The sequence below is a fragment of the Ovis canadensis genome, chromosome 11, assembly GCF_042477335.2.
Source record: "Ovis canadensis isolate MfBH-ARS-UI-01 breed Bighorn chromosome 11, ARS-UI_OviCan_v2, whole genome shotgun sequence".
Taxonomy (NCBI): domain Eukaryota; kingdom Metazoa; phylum Chordata; class Mammalia; order Artiodactyla; family Bovidae; genus Ovis; species Ovis canadensis.
Window position 1 is genome coordinate 31,173,592 of NC_091255.1, and position 27,750 is coordinate 31,201,341.

Sequence of the window (27,750 nt, forward strand, 5' to 3'; positions counted from 1 at the left end):
GTGTAATGTCTCCCCTGCCCCTGCCCCTTGGAAAGACCAGGTTGAGTGGCCCTTCCACAGACAGTCAGTGAAAGAGCAAGGCCACGTTGCAGCTACTGACCACTCCTGCCCTTTTCCCCGGGGAGGGAGTCCAGCCTCCTTCTGGGGACAAGGCAAAAATTATGATAATACAAGACCCCTGAAAGGATAGTTAGGGACTTTAGAAAGGTCATGAACACACTGTTCTATTCAAAATGGATAACCAATAAACAAATGGGACCTAATTAAACTTAAAAGCTTTTGCACAACAAAGGAAACTATAAGCAAGGTGAAAAGACAGCCTTCAGAATGGGAGAAAATAATAGCAAATGAAGCAACTGACAAACAGCTAATCTCAAAAATATGCAAGCAACTCCTGCAATTTAATTTCAGAAAAATAAACGACCCAATCAAAAAATGGGCCAAAGGAGTAAAGAGACATTTCTCCAAAGAAGACATACAGATGGCTAACAAACACATGAAAAGATGCTCAACATCACTCATTATCAGAGAAATGCAAATCAAAACCACAACGAGGTACCATTTCATGCTAGTCAGAATGGCTGCGATCCAAAAGTCTACAAGCAGTAAATGCTGGAGACAGTGTGGAGAAAAGGGAACCCTCTTACACTGTTGGTGGGAATGCAAACTAGTACAGCCACTATGGAGAACAGTGTGGAGATTCCTTAAAAAACTGGAAATAGAACTGCCATATGACCCAGCAATCCCACTGCTGGGCATACACACCGAGGAAACCAGAATTGAAAGAGACACTTGTACCCCAATGTATACCGCAGCACTGTTTATAATAGCCAGGACATGGAAGTAACCTAGATGTCCATCAGCAGATGAATGGATAAGAAAGCTGTGGTATATATACACAATGGAGTATTACTCAGCCATTAAAAAGAATACATTTGAATCAGTTCTAATGAGGTGGATGAAACTGGACCCTATTATACAGAGTGAAGTAAGCCAGAAAGAAAAACACCAATACAGTATACTAACGCATATATATGGAATTTAGAAAGATGGTAATGATAACCCTGTATGTGAGATAGCAAAAGAGACACAGATGTATAGAACAGGCTTTTGGACCCTGTGGGAGAGGGAAAGGGTGGGATGATTTGGGAGAATGGCATTGAAACATGTATATCATATATGAAATGAATCACCAGTCCAGGTTCGATCCATGATACTGGATGCTTGGGGCTGGTTCACTGGGACGACCCAGAGGGATGGTATGGGGAGGGAGGAGGGAGGCGGGTTCAGGATGGCGAACACATGTATACCTGTGGTGGATTCATGTTGATGTATGGCAAAACCAATACAATATTGTAATTAACCTCCAATTAAAATAAATTTTTTAAAAATGGATAACCAAGAAAGAATAAGAAAAACAAAAACAAAGATAGATAAATAAAATGGATAACCAACAAGGACCTACTCAGGGTACAGAACTCTGGAACTCTGCTCAGTGTTACGTGGCAGCCTGGATGGGAGGAAGGTTCGGGGGGAGAGTGGACACATGTATATATATGGCTGAGACCCTTTGCTATTCACCTGAAACTACCGTAACATTGTTAATTGGCTATTCCCCAATACAAAATAAAAAGTTTTGGGGAAAAAAAAGAGTAATATAAGACCCTTGGTTGCCTTCTAGGGGGTCGTCTCCCTTTTATTTATTATTTTTGGCCTCATCAAGTGGCCTGTGGGATCTTAGTTCCCTGACCAGGGACTGAACTCATGCCCCTTGCAGTGGAAGGGAAGTCTTTACCACTGGACCATCAGGGAAGTCCTTCCCTTTACTAACATTCACAAGGAGACCAACATTGGCAAACACATATTGCTTTATTTAGTGTTTCTCTGGACTGCAGAAGTGTCAGCAGTGGGCTGAGACCCGCAGAAGGGCAGAGGCAGCTGGGCAGCCCCCAGGCCCTCTGGGGAGTTGGGGGTGGGGGTGGGGGAGAAGCAGCAGAAAGAGGTGATGCCCCTGCAGCTCCTCCCAAGGCCAGCCCCTTCCCCAGGCTCCCAGGAGCCAGTGAAGGCCCTGCGTCCTTAACCTGGAGCCAGAGTATACGGGTAGGGTGTTTGTCATCCTAAGGCATGGACTCAGGTGGGCGCGCTCCTCCCACCTGGTGGCCCCCAAGGCTGATTGCTGGTCAGGAAGCCACATGCACCCTTAAGACATGAGCCTGTTTCACGGGGCCCCCAGTCCCTGGGAGACGCAGTGAGGTGTGCTGAGGACAGTCTGGTTTTGCCCCAACCTGCTGGATCACCTTGGGCAAGTCCCTTCCCCTCTCTGGGCCTCTATCTCTTGCTCCGTCACACCAGAAGACTCGACTAGGTGATCTCCCAGTCGTCCAAATCCTCTGCTCTGAGAGTCCCCCCTTTACTCCAGGATGTCCTCAGGCTGGGCTGATATTAGAAGGGCATTTTTAAGGCTGGACGGAGAGGCAGGCAAGGGTGGTTTTAGCCCCCAGGGGGATATCGGAGTGGGCTACAGGTGGACAGGCAGACAGACAGACAAGGTGCCAAGGGAACGGGGAGGAGAGGGGGACCTGGGCAGGGAAGAGGGCACCAGGGCCCATATCGCCCACCCTCTCGGCGACATTCCCTGCCCTGCTGAGTCAGGGAAAACACATCCAGTGTGTCCTGGCGGTGGTGGGGGTGGGGGGTGGGGGGTGGGCGGACAGGGCTGGGGGAACCGGTGGGAAGATGGCTTTTTTAAAAAATAGTTTCCTATAAAGCATCAAAAAAATCTCAGAGAAAAATCTCAGCAAAAGTTCCCTTCTCTCAAATATTTGGCATTGGCAGTGGGGCTGGCGTGGCTGCCTCTGGCCCCGGCTCTTCCTATTGCTGTGGCCCGGCCTGGCCCACTCCTGGGGCAGCTTCCTGCGCCCCTGCTGCCCCCTCGAGGGAGGGCCACGCAGGAGGCGGGAGTTTGTCGGTGGGCTTCGAGGTGTCCCTGGGTCCCTGTCTGGAAGCTCGAGTCTTTGGCAGCTGGAAGGGAGGAGGGGATGAGCGAAGCACTGGGGGGCGGGAGGGGTCCAGCAGGCGCCTTCATCACCGCGAGTTCAGCCGCGGAGCCACCTGCGGGCACCAGGGGAGAAGCCCAGTGGTGAGCAGGAAGCAGAGGTGCTCCGGGCACTGGTCTTCGTGAGTTAGACACCTGGTAGCATACGCTGGGGCGGGGAGGGGGCAGGTCCGGAGGCCTCGGTGCTGGAGACTCAGCCCTTAGATCCTGCTGCCCCAAAGAGAGTGGGCCTCTCTCCCCATGCTGCCCTCTTTATGACCCTCTGCACTGGTCTCTGGCGCTCAGTGGGCAATGGGATGAAGGGTGCCCTCTGGATCGAGACCCACAGGGAGGTGCCCAGGCTCTGTCCAGGACGGCCGAGGGAGGAAAGCCTGGCCCCCAGAGGCTCTGCCCCGGCCCCACACTCACCACAGCCAGGTGCCCGTTCTTGGCCTTGGTGATGAGCAGCTCTGAGCCGGGTGTGAAGTCAATGATGCCATCCCTGCCGGGCCCCCCTGCGAACGTGATGCTGCAGAGAAGCGGGTGTGTGAGGCCTGCCCCCTGCGCGTGCACGGCCCGCTCAGCAGCCCTCCCTGCCTCACCTGCCCTGGTTGATGTTGATGTTGTTTACTCGGTCAGCGCTGAGGGCCGTCTTGGTCAGGGTCTCGATCACGTGGTCACTCTGTAGCACCACGTCCCCCTGGGGGCCCACACAGGGACGGGGTCAGGCCCTGCCCAGCGCTTAGAGGACCCGTCCCCTCCCCGCCTCCCCAGACCCCGAGGGGCACCTTCTGCTTATTGTCCTCACGCTGCACGTGGAGCACAAAGAGGCTGTCACTCAGGCTGCTGACAGAGATTCCTGGGGGGAAATGGCAGAGGTCAAGGATCAAGGAGCAGAGCAGGGCCCCCTCTCTGGACCCAGCCTGGACTTGGGCTCACCGGTCAGGTTGGTGTACTCTATCCTCTGCTTGACCTTGGCGTCCTCCACGATGACCACGGCATTGGGCGTCAGCAGCAGCTGCCGGGAGCGCGGCTTGTAGCCCTTGCGGTCGTACTTCACGACGGGCACGGCGTACTGGGGACAGAGGGTGGGTGAGGGACCTCCTCACCCCCTGCCCAGGCCCCGACCCCCACCCACGCAGCCCTTGGGCAGCTGAACTGTGTGGGACTGAGGGCTGCCGGCAGGGTCTCACCTGAATGGGCTCCGAGCCCAGGGCCTGCAGCACTCTGGGGTTGATCTCATCTGCACCTGCAATCCAGATAGGGGAGTGAAGGGGGCGTGAGCGGACGAGAGAGGGGACCAGGCTGCTGATGGAGGGTTTGTGCACTGGAGGGGTGGGGGCTCACCGAGCCGCGTGCTGATGAAGAGTCTGGGGACACTCTGGGGGTAATTGTCCTTCTTGCCCTTGAAGATCTCACTCGCAACGGCCTTTTGCTGCAGCTGAGGAGACACAGCAAAGAGGGCGGGGGATGTCAGAGAGGTGGGGCCGTCACAGCACAGCAGGAGCCTGCTGAGACAGGAGCTGAGACCACCTCCCTCACCCTCTCTCTGGCCCTCAAAGCAGGAGGCTAAGCCCTGCCACCAACACTCCCCTTCAGCCCCTTCTCTTACCCCCATGCCCACCAACCGAGGCAGAGGCCTCTCCAGAAGGGTCATGACAGTGCTGTCAGGGTCCAGGCCCCACTTCGGGAGTTATTCCATCATCACAGGCCCTGGAGCCCCTGAGATTCCACTCTGGCCAGAGATCTTAAAGTTGGCTGACACTAAGGCTCAGAACTACTGTGGGGCTTCCCTGGCGGTCCTGTGATTAAGAATCCGCCTTGCAATGCAGGGGACATCAGTTTAACCCCTGATCTGAGAAGGTCCTACATGTCTTGGAGCAACTAAGCCCGTGGTGCGCCACAACTATTGAGTCTGTGCTCTAGAGCCCGGGAACCACAGCTCCTGAAGCCCTAGAGCCTGTGCTCTGCAGCAAGAGAAGCCGCCGCAACAAGAAGCCTGTGGACCACAACTGGAGAGCAGCCCCCACTCAGTGCAATTAGAAAAAATCCTGAGCACGGCAATGATGGCCCAGCATAGCCAAAAATACATGAAATTATGCCCAAAAAAAACCCAACTACTGCAGGTTAACTCTGCTGGGTGGGTCCTTCATCATCATCCGATACCGAGTTGGCAAATACAAGGCCCATCAGTCACCAATGTCTCTCTGGAACTATTCTAACAGACTGATGCTGCAGCCTTTTTGACACAGGACTCTGGGCAGCCTCGACCAGTCCAGTGCAGCTGCTCTACAAGATAAACTCTATTTGCCTTGCAAAATCTACTCCAGTCTCCGCTTCACATAGGAGGCCAGACAAGGGCCTGGATCAATTCAAGGTTGCACGGTAAGTCAGGGCAAAGGTCCTCCAGGCCAGCTCTCTTCCAGTACCAGCCCCCCACCCCGCCCCCCCAGTACCTGCCTCCCAGCCCCATACCTGCTGCTTCCATTCGGGGCTGATGCTCCGGCAGTATTTCCACACCATGTTCTTCCGGCACAGCTCCCGCAGCAGCTCTGAGGCCTGTGGGCGAGAGGGAGGTCAGGGCAGCCTGGCTCCCTTCCCTCTGCGGACAACAGGCACGTGCCCATCATCGGGTCTTGGCCTAAGTGGCACCCCCCTAAACCTGGACCACCCTTCCATTCCTGAATTGTTTCTCTGCAAAGAACTCGCTCTCCGTGGCCCAGCTCCAAGTCCCTTCCCTTCCCATGGATCCTCGGGTCACATGGTTATTAGGTCCCTCTGCTAGGTGAGTTGGTGGTCCCCCAGTCAGCAGGGAGAGCCCACGGACCTCACGCAGGGCAGGTGGGGGCGTGGGCCAAGAAGTGTCCAGAATATTCCGGGGCAGCTGCCGCCGAAGGTTGAGCAGAAAAGAGGTGCGCACATGGTCCACGAAGAAGGCATTCTCGGGGCAACGGGGCGCATGGCGCAGGATGAAGCCCTGGATGAGCCTGGGGGCGGGGTCCGACATGGGTGGAGGTGAGAAGCCTGGTGGTGGATCGGCCCCACACCCTGCCCTGCAGCCCCTGCGTGGCGCCCAGTGCCCACCGCCGGATGGTCTGCGCCGCCCACTTCCTCCTGGCCGCCTTCCTCCGGCCCAGTGTTCCGCGCCACCATGACTGGATGCAGGTAGCTGTGGAGACCACAAACAGCTGACCTCCTCTCTTCCCATGGTGGCCCACCCTAGCCCCAGCCCCCACCGTCCTGAAGAACTCTGGGCACCCGAACCTGATCGCTTCACCCGGAGGAACTTCTGCCGGCAGTGAAAGCCCCTCCAGGTGGCCTGGATCTTCGTGGCTGTGGTTGGGAAAGAAAGTCACTTGGCCAGAGCGAAAGGGACCCAGCTGGGGGCCCGGCCCTGTTAAGAGCTCACTGAGTAAGGGGAATGGCTGAACCAGCTTCGAGTGCAAGGATAAATAAGTGAAGGAGAGTACCAGAAAGGGCAAGGGCTGGTCTAGTGGTTAAGACTTTGCCTTGCAATGCAGGGAACATGGGTTCAATCCTTAGTTGGGGAACTAAGATCCCACAGACCGTGAGGCAACTAAGCTTGAGCTGTGCAACCAGAGAAGCCTGTGCGTTGCAACAAAGACCCAGAATAGCCAAAAGAAAAAAAAGAGCGAGCGAGAGAGGGAGCAAAGCAATGTGGGAACATGCTGAGTGCGTGTCCGGGAGCAGACGAGGCGGGCAGCCCGATGTGGGCGTGGCAGACGCCCTGGAGAAGAAGCCCGAATACAGTGATTTCTTTCCCACTTCCCAGAACGACCCCACTGGACAGGAGGGGTGGAGCCTCTCGCTCACCCAGGCTCTGCCGTCGGATCTCCAAGGCATCCTCTGTGGCAAACAGGGTCTTGGGGAAGCGGATGAAGATCTTGGTCCTGGGAGGGCAGCAGTGATCATCCCCTGGTTGCCACCCCTGTACCCCTCAAACCCCAGGCATGGGCGCCACTCACCTGCCCATCTTGTACTCTTCCGGCTTGTAGCCCAGGTGCCTGGCCAGCACAGTCACCCCATCCTGGGGCCGTCCTGGCCATGTGGGCCATGTCTCTGGGCACAGTGACTTGTACCTGGTAACAGGAGGAGCGGAAATGCACCCAGGGCCCCGCTCCCACCAGCTCTCTTCTCTGGGAGCCCAGATCAGCTTTCCTGATCCCACCAACTCTCAGATCACAGAAAGTCGGGGAGGTAGCTCTGTTACTACCCCTACTTTAAAGATGAGAAAATTGAGGTTTCTCATCTGAGATCCAGCCAGTCAATCCTAAAGAAAATCAATCCTGAATATTCATTGGAAGGACTGATGCTGACGCTGAAACTCCAATCCTTTGGCCACCTGATGTGAAGAACTGACTCGTTGGAAAAGACCCTGAGGCTGGGAAAAGATTGAAGGCAGGAGGAGAAGGGGTCAACAGAGGATGAGATGGTTGGATGGCATCACCGACTTGATGGATGGGAATTTGAGTAAGCTCCGGGAGTTGGTGATGGACAGGGGAGCCTGGCGTGCTGCAGTCCATGGGGTTGCAAAGAGCTGGACTGAGAGACTGAACTGAACTGAACATCTGCCTAAGGTCACGGGCCTAGGAAGACATGCCTGGTGACTCCTCAGACCCCTGACTCGGGATAACCACGAAGTTGCTTTCTGAGCTGACTGCAAACTCTGTCCCCTTCACAGGCTTTTACTGTCTCCACTGGTGATAGGTATGTGAATGCATGCCTCATTGGACCCCTGACCAGCTGCTCTGTGAGGCCAGGGCCTGGGTGTGGGGAGGGCTGGTCTTTGCCCTCTCAAGCTTAACATTAGGCCTGCACCATGGAGGGACCCCTGGCGTGGCTCCCACCACAGCTGAGGGCTGTCCTCCCGCCCAGGATCTCGGAGGCTCCCACCCTCCACCCCTTCCCCCTGGCGCCAAGCCAGGCCCCGCCCCCACCTCTGCAGGAAAGCCTCGTATTTGCGGCGGTAGGCAAAGCCGGCTCTGCGCACGCGCAGGTTCTCCATCAGCCCTAGGTACTTCACCTGGTGCCGGATCAGCACCTCATCAAAGCGGCCTGGGGGCAGAGATCACCGGCTGGTCAGCGGGCTTTGACCAGCCTCTGCAGGGGAGGCCCAGCCCCCACCGGCCTACGGGGTGAACCTACCGGGCTGCTTGGAGTCATTGGGCTTGATGCAGCGGACATAGGCAGGCTCTTTTGACTTCAAGATCTCTACCAGCTCCAGGAGGCTCATCTTGAATTGGGTGGCCACCTGGTCAGCCAAGATGAACAACAGGAAGGTTGGTGGTAGCTGGGCTGAGGCCACGGACCCCTGCAAATGCCCCTCCCTGCGCAGAACCCCACAGACACCCCTCCCCGGGGCAAAACACCACCAGTTCCCACAGCTACCCCTGCCCTTCGTAGACCTTTTTTTTTTAAAATTAACAATTCTTTATTGCAGCATCTGCAAAGGTCAGATTTCTGAAGCTGATGAAGATGGTGCAGCATTTCCAAGTGAAATATTACAAGTTTTCTTTCTGTGGGGTAGGGGATAGCAGGAAGGGTCTTCGGGAAATAACCCTTCAGCTGAGAATGAAAGGACAAGTAGGAGACAGCCAGAGGAAGAGAGGCAGGAACGGCATTCGGGCAGAGCAAGAGAGTGAGCGAAGGCTTGGTGTACACAGGGAACTACAAGCTGCAAGGATCTAGGCAGGGAGTAAAACAGAGCATCAGAGAGGCAGGATCATGGTAGGACTCGGGAACCACATTAGGGAGACTGAACTTTATCCTGAGGGAAAGAGGGAGCCAAAGAGGGATCTGGAGGGAGAGAGGAACAGGAACATATCTGCCTTTTGGAGTATCTCTATAGCACATGGGGGAGGGTGGTTGGTAAGAACAGGTGGGAAGACAGAAGACCAGGGAGGAGGTTGACTGGCTCAGAGGACTAGAACTGGAATAAGGGTTATGGGGAGGGGGTGAAAGGAAGGGGTTTTCAGGCAGCAAAAACTGGCAAGATCCAGCAGTTGTTAGTATGAGGGCAATGGGGGAGGCTAAGGAATCAAGCATGCGGCCCAGGCTTCTGTCTTTCAGGACCGGGTGGAGAGTGGTCCCTGCCTTGAGTTAGGGAAATAGGAGATGCATGCCTGGGACACTGGACAGTCAGGGTGCATCACAGACTAGTGGGGTCTGGAGTAGCTGCGGGTCCCTGGGAGGGGTCAATGGAATCTCTGGTTTGCTGGAGAGGCCGGGACAGGAGTGGGTGTGTCCTCACGAGGGTGGGGCTGAGAACCATCAGGGAAGGGGTGGGGTTGGGGAACCAAGGACAGGGTCCCAGGGAGTCAGACTCTGGGCAACACTGCCGCCACGGCCTCCCTGCCAGCATGTCTTGGCCTGCAGCTCCCTGGCTTCCACCTCTCCCTGACCTTGCTTGTCCTGGGACTGCCCTAGCCTCCGCCTGCCAAGCCTGGCAGCCACACCTCTGGGCACAGCTCACTGGATGAAGCATTCCCCTCGTCTGGTACCACTGGCCAGATCTGCCTTCCCCCGTTGCTCTCCTTGAAAATGGCACTTTGTGGTCTACTTCCTGGTCTTTTTTGGACTGCATTCCTGTGTGGGGCTCTGCAGGGCCCTCCCATACGTCTGACAAGCATCTATACTCATTCCCAAGTTACCTCAGATGCTTCCTCCTCCAGGAAGCTTTCCCTGACTCCCCTCCCCTCTTCCACTTCCACAGGCAATTTGCTGCTCCCTATTGTAAGTTTCCATAGCACCCATGCACATTTCTAGGACAGCATGTGTTCATTTTTATATCCTAAGCGCCCAGTAATGTCCACTACAAGTATCCTCTGCAGGGGAGTGAACGCAGGCAAGCGCCCACACAGACACAGGTGTGCATACGCGCATCCACACTTAGAGATGTTACATGCCCAGACACCCATCAAAGTGGCACAGATGCACCCAGGGGCGGCCTCCCAGACACACACACATGTGCACCCAGGCGCCAGCAAACACACGGACTCACACACACACTGCCAGCTCCCAGCTCAAGCGGGCACTGGGCCCGCTCACGTGTGCACGCACACAACCCCTGGGGTCCCCCCGCCTTCACACCGTCTCTGGCCGCTTCTTGTCGCTGAGCTCACTCCGGTCGAAGCACTGGCTCAGGATGGGATTCTCTGAGCTGCACATGGTCTGTGAGGGCAGGGCAGGGGTCATAGAGGAAGCACATGGACAGACTGGTCAGCTTTCTGGGGCAGAGATCATTCAGAGCCCAGACCCCTAGCCCTCTCCCTGGAGGTCCTCCTCACCTCCTTCAGGTTCCGGAAGAGAAGGTCGTTGTTTTTATCCAGAAACCCTGATGGGAGAGAGCAGCCGTGAGAGGAGGCAGAGCCCCTCTCCCAGCCCACCCGGGGGGACACAGCCCCAGGGTCCTCACCGGTCACGTTATAGGTCACCTCCCCAGCATAGTGCAGGAGGCGGAACTCCCCGCGGTCCAGAGATTTCCTGGTCCGCTGGTCAGCCAGCTTGTGCCTGGGGCGACAGGGAGAGGAAGCTGCCAAGGGCTGGCCTGAGCCAGGCCCCTGTCTGCTGAAGAGACTTTAAGAGAGGAACCAGGCATCCAGTAGGAAACCAGCAGGGCGGGGCCTCCTCCCACACAAAGGCCACCAGAGGCTCAGAGAGGTAGATGGCCTTGTCCGGGGTCACATAGTGCCAGGACCGGGACCTCAGCCTCCATGCTGCCAGGGCTCGCAGGATGGAGGGCTATTTGGTGTTACCTTTGGCTGTTGCGTGGCTCTGCTCAGAGTGCTGAGTGCTGCCCGCTACATTTTAAGAATGGAATCAGCCCCCAGGAGACTGCTGCTGCTGCTAAGTCGCTTCAGTCATGTCCGACTCTGTGTGACCCCATAGATGGCAGCCCACCAGGCTCCCCTGTCCCTGGGATTCTCCAGGCAAGAACACTGGAGTGGGTTGCCATTTCCTTCTCCAATGCATGAAAGTGAAAAGTGAAAGTGAAGTCGCTCAGTCGTGTCCGACTCTTCGCGACCCCATGGATTGCACCCTACCAGGCTCCTCTGTCCATGGGATTTTCCAGGCAACAGTCCTGAAGTGGGGTGCCATTGCCTTCTTGCCTTAAGCATGTTTATGCCCTTTAGCCCATTTTTCTACTTTCCAAGCAACTAACCAGAGAGACCAGGCAGAGATTTAAGGCCCAGGGATAGATATTCTGTTTTCCCAGCAGAAATCCAGAGGCTGGACAGGGCCCCAAGAGGCCGGGTGAGAGCAGTGGTGTGTCTGTGTGTTAGAGCCGCTGGAGGAAGTGTTTTGAGGAAAGTTTTCTGTTTGATGATACAGGAAGATACTCAGGATATAATATTATCCTGAGTCCTATATACAATAAGCTCTCAACCACAAAAAAGAAAAAAAATATATAGAAAAAGGCAGGAAGAAAACGTCTCGAATTATTAACAGTGGTGACCTCTGGGTGACAGGCTTACAAGTGGCTTTTGCACACCTTCCAACTTTTCTCTGAGAAGGGATGTTCTTTTTAAAAACAGAAAAAAAAGGTGTTTTTCTTTTTTTTTTTTCAGGCAAGGCTTTACTGCAACCCCTGTTGCAGCCCGTGGGGAATGAGAACAAACAGGTTCCTCGCTTGCTTGCCCCAGAAAAAAATTGCTCAGGAATTCCCTGGTGGTACAGTGGTTAGGACTCTGCTTTCACCGCTGGGAGTCAGGTTCGATTCCTTGTCAGGGAACTAATCTGTGGCCCTGGGCCTGAAGCCCAGCTCTGGACTTGATGTGAGATAACCTCCGGCAAAGGGCTGCACCTCTGAGAGTCTCAGTAAAACCTCCTCCACAGGTTGCTTCTAGTTAGAGGAGGTGATATGATCAAAATATGCAAGGCAAAGCTGGGATAGAGGGGCTTGTTTCTTTTCTCCCGTCATCCCGTTTTAGGGGATTCCTTAAATAAAAAGGAATTTCCAAGTAAGGAGGCTAAAAAAAACACCTTAGCAAGTTTCATTCTCGAGCGGCTTAAGGAGGAAGAAGCATTCCTTGCTTATTACTCAGGAGGCGCCAGGAGCCTCAGCTCTGTGTGCCTGGCCATCACTGGCACCTCCCCTGGCCACCTCCTTGTGGCTGGCACTTTATGGGTGAGGGGGTTCCCAGGCTTCGACAGGCTCTGGCCCAGGACAGCCCCCAGCCCCACTCACGTCAGGAAGTGTGGATGGTGCTTGACTGTGTCCTCTAGCTTCTCCAGGAAGGTCAGGTCCGTGGCCTCCCCGGGACGCAGACACTCCTCGTCCTAGGTGGGTGGTGGCAGAAGGTGAGGGGTGTGTTTTGGGGAAGAACCGGAGAGCACAGGGACTCAGGGGCCCCGGCGGGAGGCATAGACACTCCCTCACCCTCCACACACAGCCCTGTTCTGTCCCTCATCAGGCTCCGAGGATTCTGGCCCTCTGCGGACAGGCCGGCTGGGAGAGTGAGGGGAAAGGGGTGACGTAGTCCCGCCCCAGCCCCCAGAGGAGCAGATGGCTCACCAATATGGAGATGATGCCCTTGAACTTCTCCTCCACCAGGTCACAGATAATCTTGTTGTTGAAATACTGGACCGGCTCCCACTGAGGGGCACAAGGGGAGAAAGGCATTACCGTGGGGTCGTGGCACCTCCCCTGGGGACACCCAGGCCTGGACCTTGACTGCACGTGGGGCCACTCGCGGGTGGGCTTGCACTCACCGCAATGCCCTCGGCTTCATACTCCTCCTGCTCCGACTTGAGGGTGAGCTCGATGAAGAGCTGCTGCAGCTTTTCGTTGCAGTAATTTATGCAGAACTGCTCAAAGCTGTGAGGGAGACAGAGGCATCCTCAGTAATTTAGTCGAGGGGTGGGGGGCGGGGCGGAACAAGGCCCCAGCGCTAGCCGAGGGAAAAAACACAGAGCGGGACCCAAGCGGCTGGAAAGTCACTGGCAGGAATGAAGGAGGCTGGGGGAGAGGTGAGGGACTAGGGCAGGGGAGATGATGAGAGAGACAGGCAGAGTCAGGGGGTCACTGACCTGTTGTGCTGGAACACTTCAAAGCCGTAAATGTCCAGCAGCCCAAGGACCGTGGTGCTCCGCCAGCTGGGGCTCTCGGCATCCTAGGGCCAGCCGACCAAGAGTGAGGGTCCTCCCTGAACCACCCTCCCTGCCACTTGGGGAGCAGCAGGGGCAAAGCTCTCACCTTGGAGGCCAGCGACCTGTTGATCTTCGCGACCAGCCAGGTAAAGGTGCGACTGTACACGGCCTTGGCAAGGGCGTCCCGTGCATACGCAGCCTGTTCCAGGTTCAGCGGGCTCAGGAGCTGTAGGTGGAGGGTGAGATGGGAGATGAATGCAGTCCCTTCCCACCCCTGGCCCCTTTGACTCAGGAAACTGATCACTCTGCCCTCCCTGCCCCCAGTGAGCCTGGTGCTGGCCGGGGGGCGGCCTCCAGGGGAGGACACAGTGGCCCCACCAGAGGGAAACCGGTAGAGAAACAAGAGGTCTCATTCCTGGAGGTGAGTCTTCCTTCCAGCCTTACCCTCTTCCTGTGTGACCTTGGCCAGCTCCCTGTGCCTCTCTGAGCCACCTGCCTTATAAGCTTCCAATATTGCTAAGAGGACCAGCTGAGCAGACCAGGGCAATGGGGGATGATGGGAGTGGGGGCTGCCTTGGAACATCCCCCCCACCCCCTGGCCTCACCTCTTCACCCTTGGCGATGATCTTCCTGTGGGTCAGGGCTTCCCGCAACATTGAGCCTTCCACACCAAGGAGCTGCCAAGGGGGTGGGTCTGGTGAGGGTGCAGTTCCCCCGCCCCAGCTGCCCCACCCTCGCCTTCTGCTCGCCTCCTCACCCTGGTCAGGTACTTGAGCTGGTTCTCGGTGGTGACCTGAGCGTTGCTCTCCTCATTGGCGGCAAAGTGGGTGTTGCCCAGATGCAGGACGCTGGCCACAATGCTTAGCAGGTCCTGGGTTGGGGTGAGGGCACAGGGAGGGGCAGGCGGGGGTTATGGGAGGGTCTGAGAGCCCCAGGAAGGCACATGTGGATGGTCAGCAGGAGCTGGGAACGGTATGGGGCAAGGCGTGTGAGAGGAGACTGCGGCTAGAGTAGAAGCAGGCTGTAAAGGTAGCCTGGGATTTTCACGTGGTGACAGGAGGAAAGGGCGGGTCCCCGACAGAGGTCTCACCTCCACCTCGTCCTCAGTGAAGTCGATGACAGTCAGGGCCTTCCTGACCACCTTCCAATCACTCTTGTCGTTGATGGAGGAGACTTTGGCGCACTGGCCCTGTGGCACGGGCAGAGTGGGCTTAGAGCTCTGGCTGGGTGGGCTCCCTGGGTGGCACTGGGTCCCGCCCGACCGCCCCCTCTACTCACCTTCACCAGGTACAGGTAGCTCTGCGGGTTCCGTTCCAGGCCCAGCCTGCGCAGCGTCTCCTCCTCACCCCCCTCCAGCAGCTGGTAGAAGATGTGGAAGTTCCTCTCCCCGTGATTTTGGTGCACCACCCGGGACTTCTCCAGGAGGTAACTGAGGATGTGGCCGCCCACGGGGGCGCCCTGTGGGCCGGGCAGGATGCAGTGACTGCTCAGGGGGACTGGGGACACAGCCCATCTTCCCCATCTCCCCCTGCCCTCCAGAATATGAATTTCAGCTCTGGCTGCATGGGCTCAGGCACGTCGCCCCTCCTGGCCTCCATTTCTTCCTCTATGAAATGAGGATGCTAAGCCCTTTCTTGGGGTTCCCAGGTGGCACAAGTGGTAAAGAACCCTCCTGGCAACGTAAGAGATGTGGGTTTAATCCCTGGGTCAGGAAGATCCCCTGGAAAAGGGCATGGCAACTTGCTCCAGTATTCTTGCCTGGAGAATTCTATGGACAGAGGAGCCTGGCGGGCTACAGTCCATGGGTTGCAGAGAGTCAGGCATGAATGAAGTCCTCAGCACACGTGCATGCATGCCCTTTCTGCCTGGTGGAAATGGTATTTTCATCCATGCCCTCTTACACCTGGAGGCCCCAGAAGCATCTCAAACTCAACAGGTCTGAAACTCCAGTCCTGGCCTCAGCTCCCTCTTCCCACTCTGCTCACCCTTCTAGGGGTTCAGACCAAGAAGTCTGCGGTCCTCCTGGGAGCCTCCCTGTCTTTCACACCTCACGTCCAGTCAGATAGCCAATCCTGCTGCCCTAACCTTCAGAATATCCAGAATCCAGCCACGGCCACCAGACTGGGCCCAGCCACCGTCATCTGTCACCCAGATCTAATAATCATCAGTTTCCTAACTCGTTTTCTTGCTTGGCCTCAGTCTCTACTATTTATTCTCAACAAAGCAGCCAGAGCGATCACTTTAAGAGGAAATTGAGGTCATAATACACTTCTCTTTCAAACTTTTGGGACTTCCCTCGCGCTTCAGTGTACTTCCACTGCAGGGGGATACAGGTTCAATACCTCGTTGGGAGACTAAGATCCCATATGCCGTGAGGCCTGGCCAAAAAATTAAAAAAATATATATATATATATGGTTCAAACTTTCAGGAATTTTCCTGGTGGTCCAGTGGTTAAGGCTCTGCACTTCCACTGCACGGGACATGGGTTCAATCCCTGGTTGAGGAACTAAAATCCTGCAGGCTGTGAGGGCATGACCACACAAACAAACCAAAAAAAAAAAATCCCCCAAAATGTTCTTGCCTCACTTCCACTCAAGAGTTTAAAAAAAATTCTTACAAAGACCCAAAAGGACCCACACCATTGAGCCTCCTCTTCCGTTCCTTGGCCCCTTGCTCTCTTCTCCAGCCATTCTGGCCTCCTTGCTGTCTGTGAACACATCCAGCACCTCGTCCATCCGCACCTCTGCGCTGGTGGGGCCTCTGCCTGGACCCTCTCGGGTATATGCACAACTCATTCCCCTGTCTCCATCAAGGCTTTACCAAAAGCCACCTTCTCTATGCCCACTGTATCTGCATTATTTCAAACAGCCAATGCCCCTTCCCCTTGCCTCATTTTCTTTTTTCCTGTAACATGTTTTGGCTAATTTACATTTTTCTGTGGACTATCTCCCTGCTAGTCGCTCAGTCATGTCTGCTGTTTGTGACCCCCATGGACTACAGCCTGCCAGGCTTTGTCCATTGGATTCTCCAGGCGAGAATACTGGAGTGGGTTGCCATTCCCTTCTCCAGGGCATCTTCCCAACCCAGGGATTGAAGCCGGGTCTCCTGCATTGCAGGCAGATTTTTTATCTCCCTGGAGGCAGGATTTCTGTCTGGTTTGTTTCACTTCTGTGTCACTAGCACTTGCAACAGTGCTGGCACACAGAAGGTGCTCAATAAATGTTTGCTGGTGCCAAAGACCCGGGCCAGTGGGTGCCCACTACATGGGAATCCCATTCTCCCTGCCCTGCCCCGCCCATGGGTACCTTGAAGTCAAACTGCACGTCCATGTACTTCCCAAACCTGCTGGAGTTATCGTTCCGGAGGGTCTTCGCATTGCCAAAGGCCTAGGAAAGGGCTGGGGTGTGAGGGGTGCCTGGTGGCCTCTCCCTGCCCCTCCCACCCCCAGGGGCTGCTGTCCCCTCACCTCTAGCACCGGGTTGCTCTGCAGCAGCCGGTCCCGCACAGCACCACCCCGCTCAGGGGCTGGGCAGGTCTCGGCATAGAACTGCAGCAGCCGCTTGGTGGCCTCAGTCTTGCCTGCTCCGCTTTCCCCAGAGATCATCACTGCCTGGTCCCGGCGCTCCGTGCGTAGTGCCCGATAGACAGTGTCGGCCACCGCGAACCTGGGGCAGAGGCCCGTCAGGAGCTTAGGGGGCAGGGGGGCTGAATGGCTGCAGGGGCTGGGAATCCCACAGGAAGGACTTGGGGGTGTACCCTTGAGGACAGGTGACCCCTCCAGGATGCGGGTCAAGGGAGATCCTTCACAGTTGAGAATGAGAGTCATATTCTGATGGAAAATTAAGGGGATCACTCATGGGTGAGGAGATTGGAAGTTATTCAGGAGAAGATTGAGGTCACTCATGGGTAGGGCTGGGAAGTCCTTCAGAGGTGCAGGTCAGAGGGTCACTAAGGTGGGAGGGCCATGTCCAGGGAGTGTTGGGAGAATAAGTCACAGGTGTGGGAATTCCCTGGTGGTTCAGTGGTTAAGGCTCCACACTTCCATTGCAAGGGGCACGGGTTCAATTCCCAGTCAGGGAACTAAAATCCCGCAAGCCACACAGCAGAGCCAGAAAAATTGTCCTGGGTGTGAGTTGGGGTGGACGATAGGAGGATCCTGATGGGATAGAGAGATTCACCTTGGGTGAGGACTAGGGTATTCCTCAGAGATGTGAACTGTGATTCATCCCAAGTGGGAAGGTGGGTGGAATCATCTCAGGTGGTGATGCTGGGGGGCGGGGGGGGGATGTCACTCACAGGTGAGGGGGAACCTCATAGAAGCTGACGCCTCGGTAACGCTCCATGTGCTGCCGGCTGTAGATCTGCAGGTCCCGGTAGGGGTTGACGGAAACCAGCACGGGGCCAATGTAGGTCTGGGGATCGGAGGAGGAGGCTCAGAAGTTTCTCCCAGAGGCCCTGGCGCCTCTCCCCCGAGTCCCTGCAGCCCTGCATCTGTGGTCCCCGAACCCCCTCCGCCTTCCCACTCGGGCCTCACATAGATCAGGTTCTCCCGGAAGCGCCGTCGCAGGTTCTCAATGAAGGCGGCCTCGCTGGTGAAGTTCTCCAGCAGCACGAAGTCCTGTACCCCCACCCGATCACGGGCGGTCAGAGCGCTCTCCATGGTGACCCGCACCCCGTCACTGCCCAGGGCCTGCAGGGATGGGCCACGGGAGAGAGACAGAGGCGGCAGGGTAAGGGAAGGCCTCTTCTCCCCTTCGCCACAGCCTGGAGGACTGAGGGGGCAACCAGGGCACGCGGACACAGGGCACACCTGGGAACCAGGTGTACCAGGCTGGGTAGAGAGGGCCCAGATGGCAGAAAGCTGGCACATGGGACACTGAGGACACAGGTTCCAGAAGCAAGACCATCTGGGGCACATGGGGCCTGAACACAGAGGCCCCAGAGGACATGGGGCCAAGGCCACTGAATCCAGGGAGAGGCTGGCTTTATGTAGAGAAAGTTAGGGGTTGGGGGGGTGGTGATGTCATGAGAATAAAAGAAAGAATGCTCTGTTGACCTTGGACAAAACCCCTCCTCTCTCTGGAAGGCGTCCCAAGGAGGAGGACTTGAGGTAGACCAGGTGACCTCAAGTCCCCTAGCTCTAGGCCTTGTGTGACAGGTGCTTTGTAGGACAGACTGCTTGGAGTGAATTCTACAATCACGGTGGGGTTCTCTCCCTGTCTGACTCACCAAAATCTCCAGGGGGAGAGGGTCTAGGGAGAGGGTCTAGCAAGAAGCTGCCCCAGGAGAGAGATTCCCCTGGGGCAGGGGCAGGGGTAACCTCACATCCCAGCTGGGCTCACCACTCACCCCAGAAGGGGCCCCTCCCTCCCAGAGCGGAACCACACCCTCCCGCCAGCTGCCAGGCTCCCCAGACACCCTCCTCCACTGGGAGTCGTGAGAAGTCTCAAGGGAGCAGGGGTTTTACCAGGGAAAACCCAGCTGGCAGCTGGAGCCCATCAGAGGGCAGGAAGAAGCACAGGCTCAACAAGACCCTCACCCCTCACCACACTCTTCAAAAGGGTCTGAGAGCTCTAGGAAATTGACACCAAGAGTGTCAAGGGTCAGGGAAGAAAGAGCAAGCTGGCCGAAGGAGTAGGGATCCCCAGAGAGGCCACCAGGTCTCCTCCAACCGCAGACCGCCCAGATCTCGGGCGAGGGGCACCTCTTTGGGTCTGGCCGTGGCCCTGACTCTTCTAGGCCTGCCCCTCAGCGCCCTCCCCCTCACCCCTCTAATTCTGTCCCGAAGCTGCTGCCAAATCTGACCCAAGCCCCCGCCCCCTTGCCCTCTGGGTGGCGGGTCTGGGCGCTCTCAGCCTTCCCCGGGAGTTATTGGCCCGGCCCGGGTCCGAGCGCCTCGCGGCCCTCCCGGCCTCGGCCTCCACTCTCCTGCAACTTTCCGGGACGTTTTTCCACCCGAAATTCCTGGGCCGCGCCCGCTTCCTGGCGGGGCCGAGGCGGCGCCGCGAGGCCGGCAGGGATGCCTGGGACCCCCCCCCGCCCGGCCCTGCCCCGCACCCCTCGCTCACCGACGCCCGGTAGCGCATCCTGCCCGGTCGGCCCGGCGCCCGTCTCTGCGGCCCGCGCTCTCGGCCCGGGGCTCGGCGGCGGCGGCGGCGGCGGCGTCACGAGGGAGGGGCCGGCCCGCCCCCCGTTCCGCCTCCGCTAGGCTCGGAGGCGTGGGACTCCCCGGGCGCCCCCGCCTCGCTCGGGGCTCGGACTCCGGGGTCCCTCTCCAGTGGGCAGGGGTGGGGCAGGCGCTCAGTCGGGGGGGCGGGGGGAAATCTCGCGGCGTGGGTGGGGACAGGGCGGGGGCGGGGCTCCCGGCTGGGCAGGGGCTCCGCCTGAGTCAGGTTTTCCAGGAGGGACGTCGTCGGTTCTCCCAGGGGTGGGGCCCGGAACCCGCGCTGCTGCCGCGTCTACACCGACCCGGAACTCACTTCCGGGCTCGTGTCTACACTGCGCACTAGGCCAGGCTGGGGACTCAACTCACTAGGCAGAGAGGCCCGTGGGTCCCGGAGGAAGCAGGATTTCCCTCCCCCCCTCACCCCAACCTCGAGTCCCGGGAAAGTTAAAAATAGAACGAAATGTCCAAATACGGCCGTCGTGCCCAGCCAGGCGGAGCCTCGGTGCGGGGACACTGTCCATCCCCCACGCCGTACAGTCAGGAGGGTGGGTCCCACGTCTTTAAGTCCCAAGAAAATCTCTTGGGTTCACAGAACACGCGCCCCAGGGATGAAGACGGCCACAGGGGGCCTGTGCCTAGCGTCGTTAGTGCAGGGCCTCCACGGAGGGCTCAGCTCTCCATCTGGGAAATCCACGGCCCGATTTCCAGCATTCGGAGCAATACCCTTCCCCTACCCCGGACACTCTGACTAGGGCCACCCCCTGCACCCCCTCCCCTGCCCGTGCCCAGAGGCTCCTCACCTCTCTTCTTTTTCTGTTTGGTGGGGGGACTCCCTCTCTGGTCTCTCTGGATCCTTCCATATTTTCTACCCCGGACACCCTCCAGCTACCCAAACCAGACTCCAGCAGCCCCATCCTCGCTGAGCTCTAGGTTCGCAGTGGGCAGCAGCCTGCGGGACAACCCTAGCTCGGATCCCAGCGCAGGTGGGGGTGCAATGGCTGTGCTTAGTCACTTAGTCGTGTCTGATTCTTTGTGACCCCATGGACTGTAACCCTCCAGGCTCCTCTGTCCATGGGGATTCTCCAGACAAAACTACTGGAGTGGGTTGCCATGCCTGCCTCCAGGGAATCTTCCTAACCCAGCGATCCAACCCACGTGTCTTGCACTGCAGACAGATTCTTTACTGTCTGAGCCACCAGGGAAGCCCGGTGTGATGGCTAGTGCTTCCTGAAGGCTGGGCTACTTCTCACAAGCGGTATGACTGCCAGCAGATCATTTCACTCCTGAGAACCTCTCCTAGAGCCTTGAAATGAGACTAACCTCTGTCTCAAAGGGCTGTTGAAAAGTCTAAGATAAGGCGTCCAGGCACCTCCCAGACCCTCAGTAAATATCACTTCCCTCTCTGGCCAGACACTCTCTGCACAGGCTTGGAGCAGACCTTCAATGCAATGCTAAGTCCACTTCAGTAATGTCTGACTCTGCGACCCTTACGGACTGTGTAGCCCACCAGGCTCCTCTGTCCATGAGATTCTCCAGCCAAGAATACTGGAGTGGGTTGTCGTGCCCTCCTCCAGGGGATCTTCCCCACCCAGGGATCAAACCCGCATCTCTAATGTCTCCTGCATTGGCAGGTGGGTCCTCTACCACTAGTGTCACCTGGGAAGCCAGTGGGAACAGACACACAGAGCCAGGTCCTGGGTCAGACAGGTCACACTTGTTATCTAGCAGGGAAAGCCCCTGAGGCGGGTCCCTCGGCCAATTAGAAAGAGCTCCCCAACTTTACCTCCGCTGCACCTGACAGATAAGGAACCAGAGGTGCAATAATGCAGATGCTGACTTTGTCCTAGGGGGCAGAAGGCAGGGTTAGGACCCAAAGCCCTAGCCTACCCGACACTCCTGGACTTAGACTCCCCGGGGAGGGAGTGAGGTGGCGGCAGGTGCCGGCTGCAGCCTCTTGGGGAAGGCTCATTATTTTGAAAACAACAGCCCGGCCAGAGCCGGCGGAACCCCGTGGCGGGGGGCGCCAGCTGGGAGATGGGGCCCTCTGGAGGGACTGAGGGGACTCGAGCGCCACCGCGCGCAGCTGGGAGATGGGTGGGAACGGAAGGGCGGGGCTGGGTCTTAAATGCCACCAGCTTCGGGCTTTTGGCGAGAGGAGGCCCCCTCTACGAGGCCCCCAGGGTGAAAATGCAGAAAGGAGAAAGAGCGCGGAGAGGACAGCCTCCCGCTCAGCCGGAGTGGGGAGGTACTTGGGGTACGGGAGGAAGGGGGTCAAGCCGGTGCCCACCGGCAGCACAACTCCGGGGGCCGTGCGAGCACCAGGTTGTCGAGGTTGGCCGTGGCCCGCGGGCCCGAGGGGAGGGGCTAGCAAGGGGGCGTGGCCTCGCCGGCGCGGCTAGCGGCTGGAATGAGGGGAATCCGCGCACCGAGGGGTTTGGCCGGCCACCCCCGCCGGAGCCGCTCCGCCGCATTCCCGGGATGCCCGCCGACGCCCCCACAGCCGCCACTTGGTGGCGGAAGGAGGGGGCGGCTAAGCAGGCCAGGCGAGACCGCAGCCCCTGGCCAGCGCCACCGGCCATCCGGCCCCGCTAGGCGGAAGCGCCTGCCCCGGGGGGAGAGGAGTTAGAAAGGCGGGGGTGGGGTGGGGGGGTGGTGGGTGGACCGAGGGTGTGAGAGATATTAGGGCTGCAGCGCCAGGCGCTTCCTGCGTTCGGATCGCTGTCCTCTGGTACTACCTTCCATGCCCTCGAACTGAGCCTCTGAGGTCTGGATTATTACCTCCATTCTACAGACAGGGATACTGAGGCTCAGCAGACGAACGTCGTGTTCAAGATCCCAGGACTAGTGAAAGAACGGGTGGCATTGGAACTGGAAAGTCTGCCACTGTCTACTCCTGCAGGGCTGCCTGAGGGGAGACGCCTGCTTAGCCCTGGCAGATTTCCCAGCTTCTCTGTCAGGTTAACCTGCTGCCTGCCAGGTGTGACCTTCCTTAGTGAACCTGTGACTGCAGTGCCTAGTATCCGCCTTTGGCTGTGTTGTGTGAGTATTGGCGTGTAGGCCTTGGGAATAGCAGCTAGGGAGTGGGCCATGATCTTTGAGTCCCCAGCATGGCCCTGAACCTAGGGGCTGGCTGCAGGCTAGGATGCAGCCATGCCTCACCCCTGAGTGACCCAGGACTTATTTTCCAAGGCTGCCTCTAGGTTTCTTTCCATCTGGAGAGCGGTTTCCCCTAAAAGCAGGGATGGGCAGGCCCAGCAGACGTGGTTATTCAGTCCCTGTTACCTAGTATGGGCCAGGTGCCCCCAAGCCTGTCCTCTGGGAGGGTAGTGAGCATCTTCAGGGGTTCCTTCAGGCCAGGGCTATGGAGGTTTGGAGAGGGTGTTCTGAGGACCCTCATATTGCCGCTAGAAACTGATTTCCATTGGGGGTAGCCCCCTGGCCTGTTGGGGCAGCAGAAAAAACCATAGCCTATCTTAGAAAGAAAGTGGAAGTGAAGTCGCTCAGTCGTGTCCGACTCTTTGTGACCCCATAGACTGTAGCCTACCAGGCTTCTCCGTCCATGGGATTCTCCAGCCAAGAGTACTGGAGTGGGTTACCATTTCCTTCTCCAGGGGATCTTCCCGACCCAGGGATCGAACCCGGGTCTCCCGCACTGGAGGCAGACGCTTTAACCTCTGAGCCACCAGGGAAGCCCATAGCCTATCTTACCCCCAGCCAATGCTGGGCACAGAATAGGTGCTCAACTTTTCTTTTCTTTAAATCAAACATATGTTAGGTCTGGGCCCAGGCTGCCCCACCTAGGACTGTTCCAGAGTCAAGGGAACTGTTGTAAGGGGGAATGAAAAGGAAGGACGAGGACTTAGGGGTTCTACCTGATATCTCAGTGGAGCCCAGTCAAAGGTTTACACTCTGGCTTCAGAACCATGGGCCTTTTGCCTGCCAGATGCCTCTACCTGGGGGTCCAGTGGAAGTAAACAAAGCTCTTTGCCCCCTAACCTGTCCTCGTGGCTCAATATCCAGTCTGTTGAGAGGAGACAGGCACCTCCAGCTAGTTGTCACTGCCGGGCATCAAAAGCCCTGCCCGCCTCCCTCTACTCCTCACACGCAGGAGTCACCACTCGCCAACACACCCCCCCCCCCCAACTTTGTTCCGTCATCACTGCTCTTCCCCTGGACGAGGCAAGCAGCCTCCAAACTGGCATCCCTGCCTTCCTCCAATTCATTTTCCTGTAGCTTCCTGTGGTATTTACAAATGCAAATGCAATAAATTAACGTCTCATGTTAAGAGAGTGAAGGTTCCCTATGCCAAGCACACCCACTGCTTCTTGCCAGGCCCCTGTTTGTGGACTTCAGCCGCCCTCTCTGTCCTCAGTTTACCACTGCTCCTGAGTTCCTGTGTGGCCACAGGGGTACCCTCTCCAGTGCCTTCTCTCCCCACGCTTCCCTCACCACCCCACACAGCCAAGAGGCGCTCTGCGGGCGCCCCTGCCACCGACCGCCCGGCTCTGAGCTTCTCGCCTTTGCACCTACAGCTTCTTTGGCCCTTGCACCCAACCCCCTCCCCACCTGACTGACTCTTAGTCATCCTTGAAGACTCGGCTCAGGTAGCACTTCCTCCAGAACCCCTTCCCGACTCCCCGAAACACACAGCCCCCTGCTTGTCGCATTCCGTTCTAATCGAAGGTTTCCTAGTCCGTCGCTCCCAGGAGATTGCCCCCGCTCCAGGCAGGCACACAGTGGGCTCTCAAAAACTGCTCGCGGACGCCCGCGTGAATGAATGAGTCACAGAGCCCGGGAGTGTGAGCAGAAGGCCGGGGCGTGCCGGGCGTTGGATAGGCCGTGAGCCAGCCACTCATTCTTTCATTCATCTCGGAGCCCCCCAGCCGCCGCACACACGCAGGGGCTACTCGCGCGCCAGGGCCCGGAGGCGGGGAACGGGAAGGGGCGGGGCCCGGACGGCTTCTCCGGAACCCAGAGGCAGAGCAGGCTGCCCGAGGGCCCCAAAGGGCGCGCGGGGTGCCTGAGTCCCGCGGCCCCAGGCGCTCCTCACCGGCCTCACGTTACCCGCAAAGAATCGAAGTCTCCAATAAGCCGAGTTCCGGCGCCACCGGGTCCTGGGACCCCCGCAGCGGCCGTGCCGAGCCCACCCCCAGCCCCCGCGATTCCTGGGCCGGCGACCCTCGCCTTCCGCATGGTAGCTCCGGGACTGGGTCGCCGCCCGGCCGCTTACCCTCTTCTCCATCCTGCCTGCGAGCGGGGCACCCAGCTCCCCCGGGCCACACGGCTGCGGCCCGCCTCGCGCCCTGTGTACCCACCTTCTCGGCTTCTCGGGTGCGCGGGCGGGGGCCAGGCTAGGCGGCGTGGCCGGCTCCGGAGTCGGCGGCCCTGGCACGCTCTCCCCGCCCAGGGCCCGCCCGGGGCCGAGCCGCTGCCTGTCGTCATCCCAGGCAGGGCCCAGGCCCCGGCGCGCGCGCGCACCTTACGGCCCCGCCCCGGCCGGCCTTGGCCGGGCTCCGGCCCCGGCCCGCGTCCGTGTCCGCGGGGGGCTTGATGCAGCACACTCCGCAGCCCGTTCCCCGGGACGAGGCGCGTCACAGTCACACACACACACACATGCACGCACGCACCGTCCTCTGCCGACGACCTGGCCCACTTGCTGCAGTGCTGGGGTGGCGGGGTGTCTCATACGTTTCTCCTTCCTCACCCTAGGGCGCCTTTGCAAACCGGACTCTCCCCTGCTTACCAGGCCAAATCAGTTCTTCCCCATTTGCGCCTGCCTGACTCCCTTCACCCTCCTTCTCCACCCTCGCTACCGCTCTGAGCTGGCCAGTCTCAGTTTTTCAAGCCAGACGGGAGAGCCGGGCCGTAGTAACTGAGCCTATGCTATATGCACCTGGAACTTTACAGGCACTGTTCCTTAGATCTCGGAGCGGCCCTGTCATCTCCGTGTTGTTAACCCAGTTCATAGCCCGGCCCACTGAGCATCAGGGAGCTGGGGAAGGGAGTCAAACCCAGATCCCCACTTTGAAACACTCAGCCTCTGGTGGGCTTAAACCCATCCCCCTTCCTTCCATTTACCCCTTCTTGTCCCTTCTTGTCCGGTCCCTTCACATCCTACCAAGGACCCGAACGCTTCCCCACTGCTCACCTCTTCCCCAAGGAGTTTGCTTGAGAGGGGCTTCTGGGCACTGGGGAGACACTCCCGCCTTCCTCCCAGCCCAGACCATCCCAACTTACTAGTTTGCAGTGCCTGTGGGTAGGTATCAGCTCCACTTACTAGCTTGCAGGGCCTGTGGGGGTGGACCACGCGGATGATCTCCCCGGTGGGTATCAGCTCCACTTGCAGTGCCATCCCGCCTGTGGATAGCCAGCGCACCGAGCCCCAGGACCTCTGAGCAAAAGCCCGCCTGCCTGCCCGCCTGCCCGCTGGCTCTGGCTGTGCCCGGAACCAGGAATCTGGTCTCACGCTGGGATGGCCACTTGGTTCAGCTTCAACTCCAGCCCCAGGGGATGGGTCTGGTCCAGTGCCTCAGGACACAGCTGGAACAGCCCAGGTCTGATTGGGAGGCCTCTTGGCCCAGCGGGGTTGGGGCAGGAAGAGGAGGGGCTGAGGGATGGAGGAAATGCCTGTTGTCCCAGGTAACCAGAGGAGCTGATGCAGCCACCCCTGGGGGACCCTGGGCTCCAGGTCAAAGGGTAGGAGGCTTTTCCCCCCAGCAGCTCCATGACTGAGCCTCTCCTGATGCCCTCTCACCGATGTCAGCTGGAGAGCACAGTGACCACTCCCCAAATCAGAATGTACATCCTGCCCTGAGCCAAGAGGGGCCATCATTAGGCACTGAGCCTTCTGCATGTCCCTCCAGCTTGCCTGCCTCCCGGAGCAGGAGGTGAGCCGCGGGGGGTTGAGCGGCCAGAGCTGCTGGGGACTGGCCATGGTGGACAGAGGGAGTTGGCTGGAGAGGCAGGAGGGCACCGTGAGGAGGCCCCTATCCTACCCTCCTCTGGAGCCTCAAATGCTTGAGACGTTGGTCCCTGGGTTGCTTGGCCGGCCGTGGGGAACCTTAGTCTTGTTTGCTCCCTACTTTTCCATAGCACCCTCAGTGCTCCCCACCCCCAAATGTTCCTGTTTTTCTATCTTTATTGTTGCTAAATCACAGCTGACACTTTCCTGGCCTGGGACTGAGCCCTCCGGTCTCTGGCCGTTCCTTATAGGAAGAGCGAAGTGGATGGGCAAAAGCGACCTTTCCAGAGGAAGATGCTGGCAGGGGAGGGGTGGAGTCCCGTGGGCCTGCACCGGCCTTGACAGCTCCTCTCGGGCGGGCACCTTCCCCCAGGCACCCTTCCTTGCCTCCCCTCGGCTTCCCCCGCCCAGGAAAGGCCAGCAGAGCTTCCTTCCTTCCTCCGGGAAGCACATCTATCCAGGGCAGGATCATCCCGGCAGCCACACAATGGCCCTTATCAGCCGTGGAGCCAGGCGCAGAGGCCCAGCGCACACGAAGTCTCACATATTTCCTGTTTCCACTCGGCGGGTCAGGGCTGGGCCCAGAGCGGCCATATCCTGACTGGGGCCGAGGAGGGAGAGCACCCCCCCTTCCCCTTCCCGCCTCTCAATCACTGCTGGACTCAGCCCTCCTGGCCACAGGAGGCAGGGTAAGAGTTGTGAAGACAGAAGGGCAAAGGGGAGAGGTGGGCACGCACAGGACACGCATGACCCAGAGACAGAAGGAGAAACACGGGGATCCCTGGAGTCAGGAGCCCTGGCGTCCCCGCTAAGGGCTGCATCGATCAGTCTGAAGAGCTGGGTAGGATGTTTTGCAATTGTTCTCTCACAGTAATCTTGCAAATTGGAATGCTATTTGTTATTTTATAGAAACTGGGACTCCTGGAGTAGGGTAGAGGAGGGAACCCTACTCGTAGAGTACGGGGGAACAGGGTAAAGAGGGGACTCTCATTCGAGCCCAGCTCTTGGCCCCATTCCTGTGTTTCTGCATGACACCACAGTTCAGGGGATCACGCCATCTCCCTGGGCTCTTGCTCCCCCCAGCTACAGAGGAAAGGTGGCAGCATCCATGATGGCCGTGCATGTGAGAAGGAAAGACGTAGGGGAGCTCCAGGGTTGGGCTCCTCAGGTGTGTGTGTGTGTCGTGGGCAGAGAGGGAAGTTACCGTGGGGACCTCGGGGTAGAAGGATCTGGGGAGAGGTGAGGCAGAGAGAAGAGATGGTGACATTTTTGGAGAGCTTACCTGCACCACAACTACTGAGCCCGGAGTGCGGCAGCTACTGAAGCCCGCACGCACCAGAGCCTGTGCTCCACCATGAGGGAAGGCACCGCAAGAAGCCCGCACGCAACGAAGAAGAGTCGCCCCTCACTGCAGCTAGAGAAAGCCCAAGCAGCAATGAAGAGCCAGCCAGCCAAAAACAAATACATAGATAAAATGA

At 58.2% G+C, this 27,750-nt stretch overlaps 1 protein-coding gene and 1 long non-coding RNA gene across 4 annotated transcripts; one reads left to right on the forward strand and one right to left on the reverse strand.

Annotated features, from left to right (window-relative positions):
* Positions 1-1,850: 1,850 nt before the first annotated feature.
* MYO1C (myosin IC) lies at positions 1,851-25,869 on the reverse strand. Of its 3 annotated transcripts, none has more exons than XM_069603033.1 (32): positions 25,589-25,869; positions 17,680-17,835; positions 17,442-17,557; positions 16,612-16,810; positions 16,451-16,531; positions 14,423-14,602; positions 14,235-14,333; positions 13,902-14,015; positions 13,750-13,821; positions 13,251-13,370; positions 13,085-13,167; positions 12,767-12,872; positions 12,570-12,650; positions 12,243-12,334; positions 10,470-10,564; positions 10,342-10,388; positions 10,145-10,225; positions 8,201-8,306; positions 7,993-8,110; positions 7,021-7,134; positions 6,869-6,945; positions 6,299-6,367; positions 6,119-6,203; positions 5,862-6,021; positions 5,510-5,593; positions 4,382-4,475; positions 4,228-4,283; positions 3,974-4,109; positions 3,823-3,893; positions 3,637-3,734; positions 3,464-3,563; positions 1,851-3,111 (listed from the first exon to the last, which is right to left on the reverse strand). In XM_069603033.1, exons 1-32 carry the CDS (start codon positions 25,661-25,663, stop codon positions 3,085-3,087), a joined length of 3,192 nt encoding a protein of 1,063 aa, XP_069459134.1. In that variant the 5' UTR covers positions 25,664-25,869; the 3' UTR covers positions 1,851-3,084. The 3 variants fall into 3 exon arrangements, with proteins under 3 accessions (XP_069459134.1, XP_069459137.1, XP_069459135.1); XM_069603036.1 differs by lacking the exon at positions 25,589-25,869 and adding an exon at positions 24,627-25,023; XM_069603034.1 differs by lacking the exon at positions 25,589-25,869 and adding an exon at positions 19,214-19,730.
* Positions 21,428-23,596, forward strand: LOC138447359 (uncharacterized). The gene is made up of 2 exons (XR_011259806.1): positions 21,428-21,556; positions 22,103-23,596. It is a non-coding gene; the product is annotated as an uncharacterized lncRNA (long non-coding RNA).
* Positions 25,870-27,750: the final 1,881 nt, after the last annotated feature.